This window comes from Hermetia illucens, chromosome 4, assembly GCF_905115235.1.
Source record: "Hermetia illucens chromosome 4, iHerIll2.2.curated.20191125, whole genome shotgun sequence".
Taxonomy (NCBI): Eukaryota; Metazoa; Arthropoda; class Insecta; order Diptera; family Stratiomyidae; genus Hermetia; species Hermetia illucens.
Window position 1 is genome coordinate 158,326,728 of NC_051852.1, and position 13,282 is coordinate 158,340,009.

The 13,282-nt window shown below is 43.1% G+C and overlaps 1 protein-coding gene across 1 annotated transcript in view; it reads right to left on the reverse strand.

Annotated features, from left to right (window-relative positions):
- Positions 1-13,282, reverse strand: part of LOC119655813 (metabotropic glutamate receptor 2-like) — a 195,636-nt gene that overhangs the window by 156,739 nt on the left and 25,615 nt on the right. Inside the window, exon 3 of the mRNA XM_038061918.1 lies at positions 7,645-7,815. Coding sequence (XP_037917846.1) covers positions 7,645-7,815 — 171 coding nt within the window. The remainder of the gene's footprint in view (positions 1-7,644; positions 7,816-13,282) is intronic.

Genomic DNA, 13,282 nt, shown 5'->3' on the forward strand with positions numbered 1-13,282 from the left:
AAATGGAATCTTATTTACAACAACGAGTTTGTATCAAATCTTACAAAATGAATACAGGATTTCCCTACTTGAATTTGATCCAGTATTCGCCAAGTGAGTCATTACTGGAGACGAGATGTCAATTTATGAATACAACACGCAATCCAGTCGTCAGGGGAGTGAAGTGTGTGCTACGAATCGAATGGCACAGATATTGGCAAAAGATGCCCCCCCCAGGTAATTTCCAATCAAGTTAATTGTTTTAGTGAAATCATCTTTCAGAATTCCGCAGACGACAGCGACAATATCTAACACCCAACTAGTCGTTAATTATGTAACTATTTTGGAACCTTCTCCCCACAAACAAGCACAAAAGAGCTCAACTTTATAGTGAGTAATTCTATCGCTTTATTGCCCCGAGATATCAAAAATTCCAAACAAAGGGTTCTTTTATTCCCTTTACACGGATACACATACATATTTTCATAATTTCGCAAAAACAATTTTTCAGCTTTTTTAGTACCAAAGCCAACTTTTCTTTCGAAATTTCTTGTTGCATTATCGCAACAACAGTGACCTGGTCTGATTATGCTTCAGGTTAAAGTTGCATAATTCGGCAAGTCCTCACATGACTTCCTCACGGTTGTAGTTGGAAACCGTCTTCGGACAGGCCAAGGGCTGGGCTGGTAGTAGCCTCATCCAGCTGACAAGCATCTGCTTGTCTGCTGGTCATGTGTTTGGGGCAAATAGACCTCGGGGGATGAGCCAAAGCAACAGCCCGGGGGTCGTCCTCTCCGCACTGCAAAAGGTGCTAATAGGACCCCAGCTGAGTTGGAGCAAGATACACTGAAGGCTTTATAGCCAATGGAGAGCTTGGTCTTTAGTATGCGAACTCTGAATACCTTTGGTACCTTCAGTTTCAAATAAGGTCCTTACCCTGGTGGCCCTCGTCTAGTTCGGGGGATCCCTCAAAACTAAGAGAGAAGAACGTCGGCCATTAGGAACCGGCTAAGAAGCGAAGGTCCATTGGTGTCCTGCTCAAGAGCCAGTATCAGAAGGCCTTGCATATTCTCAACAAGATTCCTAAGAATAAGGAGGCCGGTACTCTCAATGAGTGGATAAAAAGGACCAAGTTAAATACCAGGCGATGTTTGACGAATACAACAGCAAACGTCTGACAGACGAGCAGAAGGCTAAGCTCACCGCTCTCATTGGTAATCAATCTCAAGACTAGGTCGGACAAAAATACAATCAGAGCAGAGTGGGCAAGAGCTCGGACGCTATTCAACCTCTGGAGAAAAATAAGCATCGCCATAGTTGATATCGGTTGTGATTTTCGACCCTAGATAGGACAAATTTTCAACGGTCCCAAAGTTGTAGTTTCATATCTTTATTATTTTCATTTGGCCAGTGCCGTTGTACTGTTGGTTCTTTTGGTTTTAGCACTGGCGTTGCAACCATGCATTTCATCTTCCCTTGATGGATGTGCAGCCCAAGATCTCGAATCGCCTCCTCGATCTGGATGAAGGCAGTGGCAGTAGTGGCATTTCTCCAGGACACCGGTCCCTGTCCAATGCATCTCCTGTAACGGTGTTAATGGTAACGGTATTAATCAGCCTTATATTGGGACAGGGTATGGACTAGCTGCTGGGCAGCATTCACTCTGTACAGGGAACGCACGCACGATCTTTACAAAGGGGAACGCTGGGGGTCTAAGGCCGCAGTGACACCAACCGCATCCGGGGGTAATAAGGCTCCTCAGAATCGAGAGCCGGATCCGTTTAGGAGTAAGTCAATCATTATGAGATCTCGTCCAATATCCAAGGCGGAAAAAAACCTGCGCCTAAGGAACGCCAGTCCGACTTGGAAGGATCATCCTTCATTTTGCTTGGAGCGAAAATTTTTGAGTAGTCGGAATTAATCAAAGGTAAACACAACTTAAACCAAACTGTCAAGCATATGGTGAGAGCCATCAGGGTTTTATATAACTAGCTGCGGTAAGATGCGATAGCATCGAAAGATTTCCTTAAAATCGTTTCTCAGCGGTAACGCAGTGAACGCCGGTGTCACCCATCCGTAGATAAGCAAAGAAAAAAGAGGGTTCGAAAAAGGAAGGCGAACATCCAGGAAACCATCAAGTTCTTAAAAAATATTATTATAAGAAGGGTGAACGCTTAGGGGAAATGTAAACAGGATTCGGAAGATTCAAAAGGAGATCTTATCTGGAGCTGAAAAGATCCGAAGAGGCTGAAAACGATGCCATGCGTACTTAAAACATGAGATGGCTATACAGGACCTAGGTGGGCTACTTCTAAGTCTGAGATATGCACTGGCCACTGCCGGCGACCATCCGACTACCAGCAGAGACAGCGCGCAAGCGGCTAGATTTCGCCAAGGTCCGTACTGAGTGGTTAGTCTGCCGCATTAGTGATGAAATTATTGTGGGTAAGCGGGCCCGGAAAAGTAACAAAGATCCCAAATGCAGTCTGTATGATGAAAAGGAGGGTCTGGATAGCGAACATACTGCCGGAAATGGAAAGTGTTCTGAGTTCATAAAGGCGCTAAAGGCAGTGGGAAAATGACGTTGATCCGAATCAACCCAAATGATCATAGGGTCGCTCAAGACCTCCTTTCACAGGCCATGCACGAATTGAAGGTACAAGTGGCTATAATAAGCGAACCCTATTGGAACCTTAACAGTAATGTGTGGGTAGGCAATCTTACAGGTGAGCCAGTTTCGTGGGCATGCGGGTTAAATTCGAGGACATATTGGATAGGTTAGGTTTGGATACAAAAGGATAGAGACCAAAAGTCATCGCCGGTGACTTCCGTGCATGAAGGTGAATGGAGGAGCTCCTTGACGAATGCAAAAGTGCGTTGTCTCTTAGAGGCTTTCACGTAGTTAGACATCATACTAACTAACGATATACGGATGTAAACTAATGGGGAAGCGCCTACAGGGCTATAAAAGGGAGATTCAAGGGTCAAGCAGCTCCGCAATTTACATGTCTCGATCTCCTGCTGAATTGTTCAGGGTTTATTACTTAGGAGCACGAGCACCGGCGATTTCAGTCTGAAAACATTCCTAGATGTGGCTGTAATACTCCCAGTACGACTAAAGAGGTACTGAGGATTTTCAGTAGGCTGGGAGACAACAAAGTACTGGACCTCGACGATATACTAAACATAGCTCTTAATCTGACTGTTAAGCTGAGGTCGGGCATATTTGTAGAGTCGTTTGGAGCATGCTTGGTAGATGAAATCTTTCCCGAGACAGGCTAGTGTTGCCGTCTAAACCCGATAAGTTCCCTTGTGAACCATCTTCCTAGAGATCAGACTAGACAATGTATGTCTATATGACACAATGAGGAAAATGTTGGAGCGAATAATTTGCTCCCGGCTGCAAAGAGTCTACGAGGTCTGCTCGCTTCAGAATAGGGAAGCATATCATCAACTGCACTGTATACCACATGCAATGCTCAAAATATAAGCACGGTTTATAGAAAAACCGCTTTAAGAGTGTGCTATGGTTTTGGAACCATTTCAAACGAAGCGGGTTACGTGGTAGTTGGAATGTTGCCGATCGACATTTTAATCGACGAGATGACGCGCATCGATGGAGCCACTGATTCATTCCCAGCATGAAGGTTTAGCCGAAGAGAACGCATGATGACAAAAACTATGATCTCAAGCAGTTTCTCACGAGACATGGCGGATACCGTGAATACCTCTAAAGCTTCAAACTGGACAGCTCACTAGACTGTTCCAGCTGCAATGGTATCCCGGAAGACCCGGAGAAATTGTCCTAGATTCGCATTGGAGAGGAAGAGTCTAGAGGAGATATTGGGAGGAACAATAATACCAGAAAGTATAATTAGGAAAATGCTTGCATGTCAGGAGAACTGGAATGCAGTTAACCATATCGTGGGGCGGACTCAGTGCAGGTTGAGTGAGGCAGAGGAGGCGAGAAACATGCGGTTGCGAATACAGCCAATAGGCGGTAACTCACAGAGAAACGCCGTGAGAAGCATCACCCTCTTTACATTGCCTTTCTGGATCTAGAGAAAGCGTTTGACCGTGTGCCACACGAACTCATTTGGTATGCTTTACGACAACACTTCGTACCAGAAGAACTCGTGCGCTGGGTTCAATTGCTTTACCACGATCCGAAAAGTAAAGTTCGAAGTATGGCGGTTGTATCAAAACCGCTTCGTGTCTCTGTTGGTGTTCATCAAGGAAGCGCCCTCTCACCACTTCTCTTTGTTCTTGTTATGGACACTGCCACACGAGATATCCAACGTCCAGCGCCCTACACACTGCTTTATGCAGATGATGTTTTCCTAGCATCTGATTGCAAAAATGATCTCGAGCAACTTGTCCCAAAATGGAATGATCGCCTCATGAAACATGGTCCCAGATTGAATCTAAACAAAACTGAATTTTTAAGGGGGTCATCCCGTGTGAAGGCCGTTTTTTTGCCTTTCTTTGAAAAATTATTTTGAAGGACTGGATAAAGATAGAAATGTGATTTTTTCACCATATGTTTACTGATATCTCTAGTATATGTGATAAATTTTTCAGATTGATTTCGTAGCTAATTTTCGGAATAGGTGTTAATTTATGCACCCATCTCCAAAAAAAGGTGTTTTTCTGCTGCCACGCTGGAGGGCGCTGTGTTCATCTGAGGAAAAAAAAGCCAAACGGTATTTTAATGAAGACAATATTCCACGGTCCGCAAACTAGGATAATTAGAAAATATTAAAAGGTAAATTTTTGGTGGGCTTTTAAACTTAATTTTTTGGATTTTGGTGTTTTTTTACGACTTTTTTTATGAATAAAAAAAAAACTACCCCTCCGATTCCAATTATCTTAGTTTGCGGACCGTAGAAATATGTACTAAAGAAGCCGTGAAAATTTCACAGAATTTGGTTGGATAAATTTTGAGCTATGGTGGCAGCCGATTTTCAAGATGCAGTTTCGAGAAAAACGCATTTGAAAATTTAAATGTGATTATCAACAGTAAAATTTTAGCTCACCATTAATCTGCTATACCTGGTCTATAGGGAGCACCCTCCGTTTCTTCAAAAAAGACTTGTAAGGCCGATTGTTGCTCTCTGGTGTCAATTGTGGCTCTTTTAGCGAGGTCAGTCGATCGTCGTTCGGACCGCCAAATTCGCGCTTCATTACGGCGGTCGGCATAAACCTGACATATGTGGCCAACTTGACATCCTATTGTCACTAGGATTTTGAGAATGCCATTGAATCCTTCATTGAAAATAATTACAGCCAGAGAAGTGGATATTCCTACGACCTTGGCCCCAGAATGAAGGTGTTTAGGACCGAAAGTTCAGATCAATGCATTTAACGACTCATTGTTATTCTGGGTCTCTGCTCCTAAACATCTGTTCAAGAGATCATCTCGTGACAAATCTTCGTAGATTGGTTTGATGACTGTTTGAACTTCTTCAGTCTTGTAGTGAAAACTATCCAGTTCTCCTTTAGCTTCCGCTTTGCGCCATTTGCACCAACTGTTCTCGCCTGCTGGACGATTTTGATGCTGAGGATTTTCGTCTGTAGAACATTTATGGAAGAAAGTTTCCCAAATTTCTTGCTTCATTCCTTCTATCGAATTTGCGTGTCGACGAATAGCTAGCCCAGGAAATGTAGTGAGGTCCTTATCAGTAAGTTTTCCAGCCCCTTTTCCACCAATGCCTTTGTGATTCTTCTTTGCATTTCTAAGCCGCGTTCCCATTCTTTTCTCGACATGTCCTACGTATTCCTTTTTTACTACTACGCTTTTTATTTTATTATTTGCAGAAATTTGCAGAAATACCGGAGAAAACTCCAACAAAATCCAATATACAATATACAAAACTTGACGCAATTGGAACATCCATGTTCATGCTTGCTAAAAGTTTCTTTGCTGATGTTGATGCGAAGTCCTTTTTCTTCTCTGATAAGTATCGATTCCCATGAAATACTCGTTTTTTAGGGCGAGCATGACGTTGAAAGTTAAAGCGATCTCCCTTCCTGCGATCCATTTAAAAAAATCACTGAACACACAAATAGCACAATACTTACAACAAAATATAACTGAGTATAACTTGAACGCCTTTCAGTGCTCACTCTAGACTGGATTATCCTTTTTATTCCAAACAGCAAATAAGTTTAGACAATTGATTGGTTTTCCCTGCCTGTGTTCGAATTTATAAGGCTCAGGTAAAAAACTAATCGGTAAAAAAAGATTCGATGCTCTTTCTCATCGAGTACTCTAACCGCGGCTGCAAACTCCTTACCTGTTTAACCCTGTAATTTCTGAAGGACTCGGAATATCGGAAAATCCCTTTGCCCACATATTCTCCACTATATATAGATACAATTCATGCAAAAAAAAAAAATCGATTTCTCCACGCCGACACACGGGATGACCCCCTTAACGACCGAACCCCATGAAACAAGCACTACCACTGTCAGCGGCAGTGATCTGCCCAGAACTGAGCGATTTAAATACCTCCGGTCAACGCTATAAGCCAATGGAGAACTGCGTTATGAAATTACTTCACGCATTAACGCAACCTGGATGAAGTGGCGTTCCACAACTAGTGTTCTTTGTGATCTACGTATCAACGAACTTCTCAAATCGAAATGTTGTCCGTGTTGTCGCTCTCTATGGTTCTGAGTGTTGACCAACTCTAAAAGACAATGAACGGCGTCTTGCGGTAAAGAAAACGAAGATGTTACGTTGGACTAGTGGCGTGACACGTTTTGATCACATACGAAATGAGGATATCTGCGATCGTTATGGGGTTGCACCGATCATGGAAAAGTTGCGAGAGAGGCGTCTTCGATGGTATGGTCACGCAATTCGTGCTAACGAAAATTCACTTGCCAAGATTGGTCTGAACATCGAAGTCGATGGTAAACGGCCAAAAGACAGGCCTAAACAACGGTGGCTTAATACGCGAGATGGGGATTTAAAAGCCTCGAGATTGCACCCAGATCAGGCATTCGATAGAGCCAGATGGCGAAACCGATCACGACGAGCGAGAAAAGTAGTTAGGGGTTGGTCTTAGTGGTAAGAAATTCCACAAGTTGTCACATTTGCAGCAATATCTTTGGAAGATTTCCACCTCCAAAAAAGAAGGGCAGGGAAAAATTGAACCCCTTTTAATAAGGGTTTGCTTTGTATTTTCACCACACTATCCGCAGTTAATGTGATGCAGACGTTCTTCGAAAAAAGATACAATCTCTGGAGTATTGGTGTATTACTATTAATCACCACCACCAGTTCTAGACAGCAAAATCCGTATGCAATATGACAGAAGCCTATTCACAGCCGACGGAGCTCAAAAATATTTGGGCCACTAAGTCTTTATATACGACATTGTGGGCGTAGACCCTTATAAAGGCTGGCTAAATCTCAAATTTAATGGCTCTTCCATTCACGAGAATTTGGTTTGCTATGAAATTCACTTTTTTACCAACAGGGTGCAAATGTAATACCAGAATACTCTAAATAAAACAAGCCCTACCTCTTTCACTTTTCACCCTAACTTTTATGCTTAGAATGATAAATCTTAATGATCTTTTAATGATCAAACATTTGATATAAACAACGACACAGTTTACAGTACAATAAAATATTTCGATTGCTATTCTACTCACCTTGATTCCATAGTTACTTTCCTCGTAGATTATGGACACGTAACTCCATCCCATTCGCAGGACGATAGCTACCATCGCCTTCACCTGGTAGTGATCTGAGGGAATTGTACGTGAAAAGTATTCAAAACGCTGCTTGTTGCTGAGTTCTGGGCTGGTCGAGAAGAATGAAACCTGCCAAGATAAGGAAAATCCAAAGGGAGCAATGATTAAAATTGTATCTGTTGGGTTCATAGAAGGAAAGCTTTATTTCTGGAATATATTCCCAAAAGGGATATTACAACCCTTGGTTAATACAGCTTAGAATCGCCACCTACTATTCTAACCCCTCATTAAGAGAATTATTTGGGTGAACCGACAATAAACGTATTTCAGATGAATGTGAAGTGAATCCTTGGGTCATTTGAATACGAGGCCATGATAAATGGGCTTAGGAAAGATTAACTTGTGAAAGTCAGTAATTTATGTCTTGTTGAAAAGCTAGAGGATTACAGTTAGTTTGATACGAAATGAGATGGGAGAGGAATTTTATTTTTCAACCCCTCAGCCTTTATCATCGTATCAGAAAATCTATAATTCCATTTAAAAACTTATAGTGATTTCAGCAACTTCACTTTGTGCCTTGTTCATCTGAAATTGTTTTAAATCTGCAATAGCAGAAATGGTGCATGTGTAGATACATGTGCATGGACGGTTTAGTAATTGATTGCCAACAGTCTCCCCAGGAGTAATTTAATTATCATCAAATGTTCTTTTCAGATCCAATCGAAGTTGTTATCAATTGTTTACTATTCATTTGATGCATGCCAATTGAATCCATTCATCCATCACTAGACGCCCTCATATCTTGTAACTTCCCGCTATCGCGATTTCATATGTCTAACACGTGACTACTCGGAAATATAAGAAACGTGGTACATACGTAAGGAACATGAGAATTACGTTTGCTATTCGAAACGTATGTAACCCAGTACGTGATCTGTTTTCTACATTTTCCGTTTTCGTTTTTCGCTGACTGATAAGGGGCTGATAAAGAAGGGGTTAAAATTGATATGTTTGTACATATGTAGTGCTCCTTCCCGCTTAGGGGATTGTTGTTTGGGGTAATTTTGTAGCCAGCTTCATTCGCACTTGAAGCACAACATATGTTTCTTCTACGGCTTCGATGTTAAATGGTTTCCGTTTACGCTTGTTATTACTGAATTACAGATAATGTTTACAAGTCAGCAGATGTGTCAAGAAGGATGCTTTCCAGTTACATAGAAGATTCATTTCTTGGCACTTTAATGCAGACAAGAAATCGTTTACACTTTATAATAGTGAAAGGATGGAAAAATTGAAAATCACAGGCAAATTGAATTCATCACGGCAAAGCAGTGGTAGTTCATGCCTTCATGCCTGTTCAGCTTCTTTAAAAGTGGTAACTTAGCAACACGACCCAAGCGTAGATAGAAGAACTTCGACTGACTTGCTAATTGATTCAACAATGAGCATTATCACCCCAGTTTGTAATGCATCGGCTTCCAAAAGGAAACTAGGAAATAGCCACCCCACGAAGGAACTGCCTCAGACCTCCATAGATTGCTCAGCATGCAGGGTGCTCAATATGACGCTTAAATCCACAGAATATAAGAGTGTGGAAAAGGAACTCCGCCATGAAATCAGCAGACAGAAAGCATGCTGCTGGCAGGAACTAATCCACGACATTAGCAGAGAACCATGCGCCTTGGGTATAAGCTACTTACCTAAAACTCGGGGGCCATCGGTAACTCTGTTCCATAAAAGCAAGGAAGCAAGCAAGGAAGATGGAAGAAATCGTGCAGATCTATTTCACTCCATCTAAGCTGACTCTGTTAATGAAGAGGTATGTACTGAGGAATGCCCACTCTTCACTGTAAAGAAATTGAAGGACAAAGAGGAATCAGGACCGGATGTACTCCTAGCGAAATGGAGAAGCTCGTAGTTAAATACAAGCCGAACTTGCTACTCGGCACGTTCAATGGATGTTTGACAGCGGGTGCTTTTCCCTCCCGCTGAAAGGCTGCGGGACTTGTACTGCTAAGCAAGGGCAAAGACGACCCTGAGGCGCGTCAGCGTATCGGTCTTTCAGTATAGTGCATACAGCGGGAAAGCTGCTTGAAAAGTTCATCAAGCCACAACTGAGAATATTCACCAACACCATATCGTTTTAGAGCTGAGCGATCCACAATTGATACGGTTGAGAAAGTGGCCCCAAAGTGACGGAGGCACACAGTCGCCACTGTCGACATGACCCTAGATGTGAGAAACGCCTTCAATTCTGCGAGGTGGTGCTACATGCTTGAAGCACTTGAAAATCGTTTCCATACTTCAGCCTACCTATTGTGGATATGGAGGGACTGTTTAAAGGACCTTGTCCTACGCTGCGAGATAAGGGAAGGAGAGCGCAGAATGAAGGTCACATCGGGGGCTACTGAGGGATCTATCCTTGATCCGGGCCCTTGGAACCCCTTATACGATACTTTTCTGCGACTCGAGATGCCTGATGATTCGCATCTGGTCAGATACGCGGATGATGTTGCAGCATTGGTTACCCCATGCACGGTTGAGCATGCTCATCGCCCACTGGGAACGGTGATGCATCGAGTAAGCCAGTGGAATCTCCTTAGCTTCGGAGAAAACCGAAGTAGTTGTTCCCACAGTCCTTCATATTCAATTTGGTGAAACTATACTCTCGTCGAAGCCGGCAGTGAAATACCTCGGCATCAGAGTAGTGACGAAAATGAGCTTCTTTCAGCAAATTTGCAACACGCATACAAGGCAGTGGCTAGAATATTTGTCATTTTCGAGCTGATGTCCAATGCCGGAGGTTCCCTATCCAGCGCTGATGAGCGTGCTTCAATTCGTTTTTCTTTACGGTTCCGAAGTATGAACTGATTCCCTTAGTAAGAAGATACACCGGAAGTGCAAACACGAGGGGCTCTATGAGTTGTGTCCGTTTATTGTACTTTATAAGAGCCAGCTGTACCTAAAGAAGATAGCAGGAGTAGTTTCGATCGCTCTCCATCCTGCCGAGCGGAAGTTTATATAGAGAAAGCGAGGGAAATAAGGAAGCTGTCGCTTGTAAAGAGGAAGCCCGTACTCTCTTTGGATGATAGCATCTTTGAGAAAGTGCGGTGCACGGTGAAATTGACTATTCAACACAACCCAGTTGCTCAGCGCACATGGGTATTTTCAATCTTACCTGCACACAATCGGGAAATCCCGATCACCAGACTGCATTTATTGCAAAGATGTGCCACACCTCTTTCTCTGCAGAAAATGGAAACGCTATCGCCGTTATCTTTCGATAGACGGGTGTATTGCGTCCCCAGACACCATAATTGAGGCCATGCTACAGATCGAAGACTCGTGAAACCATGTGGGACGTTAAACTGAAAGCACTCTTAATGCGAAAGAAAGGGAGATGGATAGGAGGTATGCCAGTGTAGCTGAGACTCCCAGAATCCATTGAGTTTTGCGCCTATAATGAATAGGCTTGTCATGAGGGAATGTGTCAAACAGTTTCGGGTTGAAGTTATTGACGCTCCAGAGCGATTTTTAGCCGGAAGTCTGTATAAAACAGGAGCCCGGTGCTTTGTGTGTAAAAGTATTTCAACTTCCTACCCAAAAAACCTGAATGATACTGGTCAGAAAACTGAATGCATATTGTGTGAAAAGTTTGCACTTTTCTTATGTAAAGGAATTTGGATGAACGTTTTTCCATTTCTACCTAACCAAAAATTTGAAATATTCTTTCATGTGTTGTCCAATTGCAAGCCGTATGTTAGGTGCATAACTATTATCTTCTTCTTCTCTGCCCTTTGTTTCTTTTGGTATCGTGGTCAGCTCATCTCGAACGATTTCATCGCTTTTTTCGACAATCATCATCTAACGTATCAATCTATGTCGTTGTTTGGGTCGGCCTTTTGATTGTTGTTGCTTCAACGAACGGCACTCAGGCCAATCTAACGAGGGCGCAGTCGGTGTCTCGTTAGCAGAGTCAGGCGCGGAATTTTCTCACACTAAGTCTCGATGATCTGACATGAACTCATCCGATTTTTTCTTGAGTTCAGTGTTCCTCAGCCACCGCTTCGTTTGCCCGAGAAACTGCTGGACTACGTTGTGATGAGAGTTTCCCAGCGTGGTATCTCCCTCCCGCCAAGGAACGGACACTACGTATCATCCGTTAGCCTCACGGTAATGCTCCGTTTGATAAAGGCTTTCACACTTCTCTTCGTCAAGACTAGAGATGCTGTCCTAAAAGATCCTAAAATTCGGCTCGAACTCTTCCGTCGACACATGAGCAGTGGTGACGTTCCAACCAAGAATTTTGTCCAAACCCGAAATCACCAAGCCAAGCCGCGTGTTCTGCGCAGGGAATCCTTCAGACACCTCTACTCCCTCCAAAAACAACTGTGGTCGATTGTTGGACCCTAGAAGAACTGGGACATGAGATGCATACTCCGTAACTGGATCAGCAACCCTCTTTCCAACAAACAAAGAACCGACTCGTCGTGATGGACGAGGAAGACCCCGTTTAGTTATCCGTTTCACAACGTCTGCCTTAGTCTCAACCTTTGACCCGTCTTCCAATAGCAGAGTCAGAACCACAATTGCAAAGACTTTGTCTATCGATAACCCTCCTATTCCTGAAATTCCTTGTCAAAAGGAAAACAAGTATAAAATACTTGTTTTCTTTTTGACCAGTCGCGGTTTTTGAACCAGGACCTCAGTTACGTAGCTGCTTTGGCTTCCCTGGTCCAGCACTGAACTGTGGCCAGTCATCCATTTCTTGCTTTCATCTTGACCACTGCTGTGGAAAGTATTGTACTGGAATGAGATGTTAGATTAGAATTCTCGGCATGATGGGTAGTGCTGTCTTGCGAGGAAGCATTATCCCGCTAATTGTTGCAGGTATCAAGAGTCTTCACATGTTGTCCATGGCATATTTTGCAGTTTAGCGACTTACACTTGTGGCATTCTACCCCATGCCGAAACTTATGGAAAGCGCAGAACACCTAAAGTTTGTAATGGCTTAGCAGATCCACCTTGTTATTGCTGTTTAGTAATTTCGGGCATCTGAGAATCCAATGATCGTTCATACATATAAAGCATGGAAACCATCTTTTATTTTCCACATCAGTCTTTTCGGCGAAGGCAATAGCCCTGAGGGTTTTTTCGTTCACTAACGTTCTCTTCCGTTTTATTTTGACTTGAACCTATGTCGGGGACCCACACGTCCCATCCCAGCCAGGGGTCATTATGATGTAGCGATTCTCAAAAAATTGGTCTATATCATCTATGGTAACGGGTTGTTTGAGGTTTCTCAGAGATGAGTCAAATTCCCTTCGAGTGATCCATTTTCCGGGTGAGAATGAAGGGGATGAGAAGCACACCCTCTTCGCAATTACATGCAGCTTTTCTTAAATTCTGGGCCATTGATCTCTTGGTATCAAGTGCCTTGGCAAGTGTGCTATCGTCTTTCTGGCTGATTGACGGAGGATCCAACAGAGTCTGAATCTCCTTTTAAACCAGCGCTCGGCCATTACTATTGCGCCGACTGAGGAGTTCCCAAGCCTTATCAAGTTCCCCCCATACAAAGTTGTCAAAGTTGCCTCCA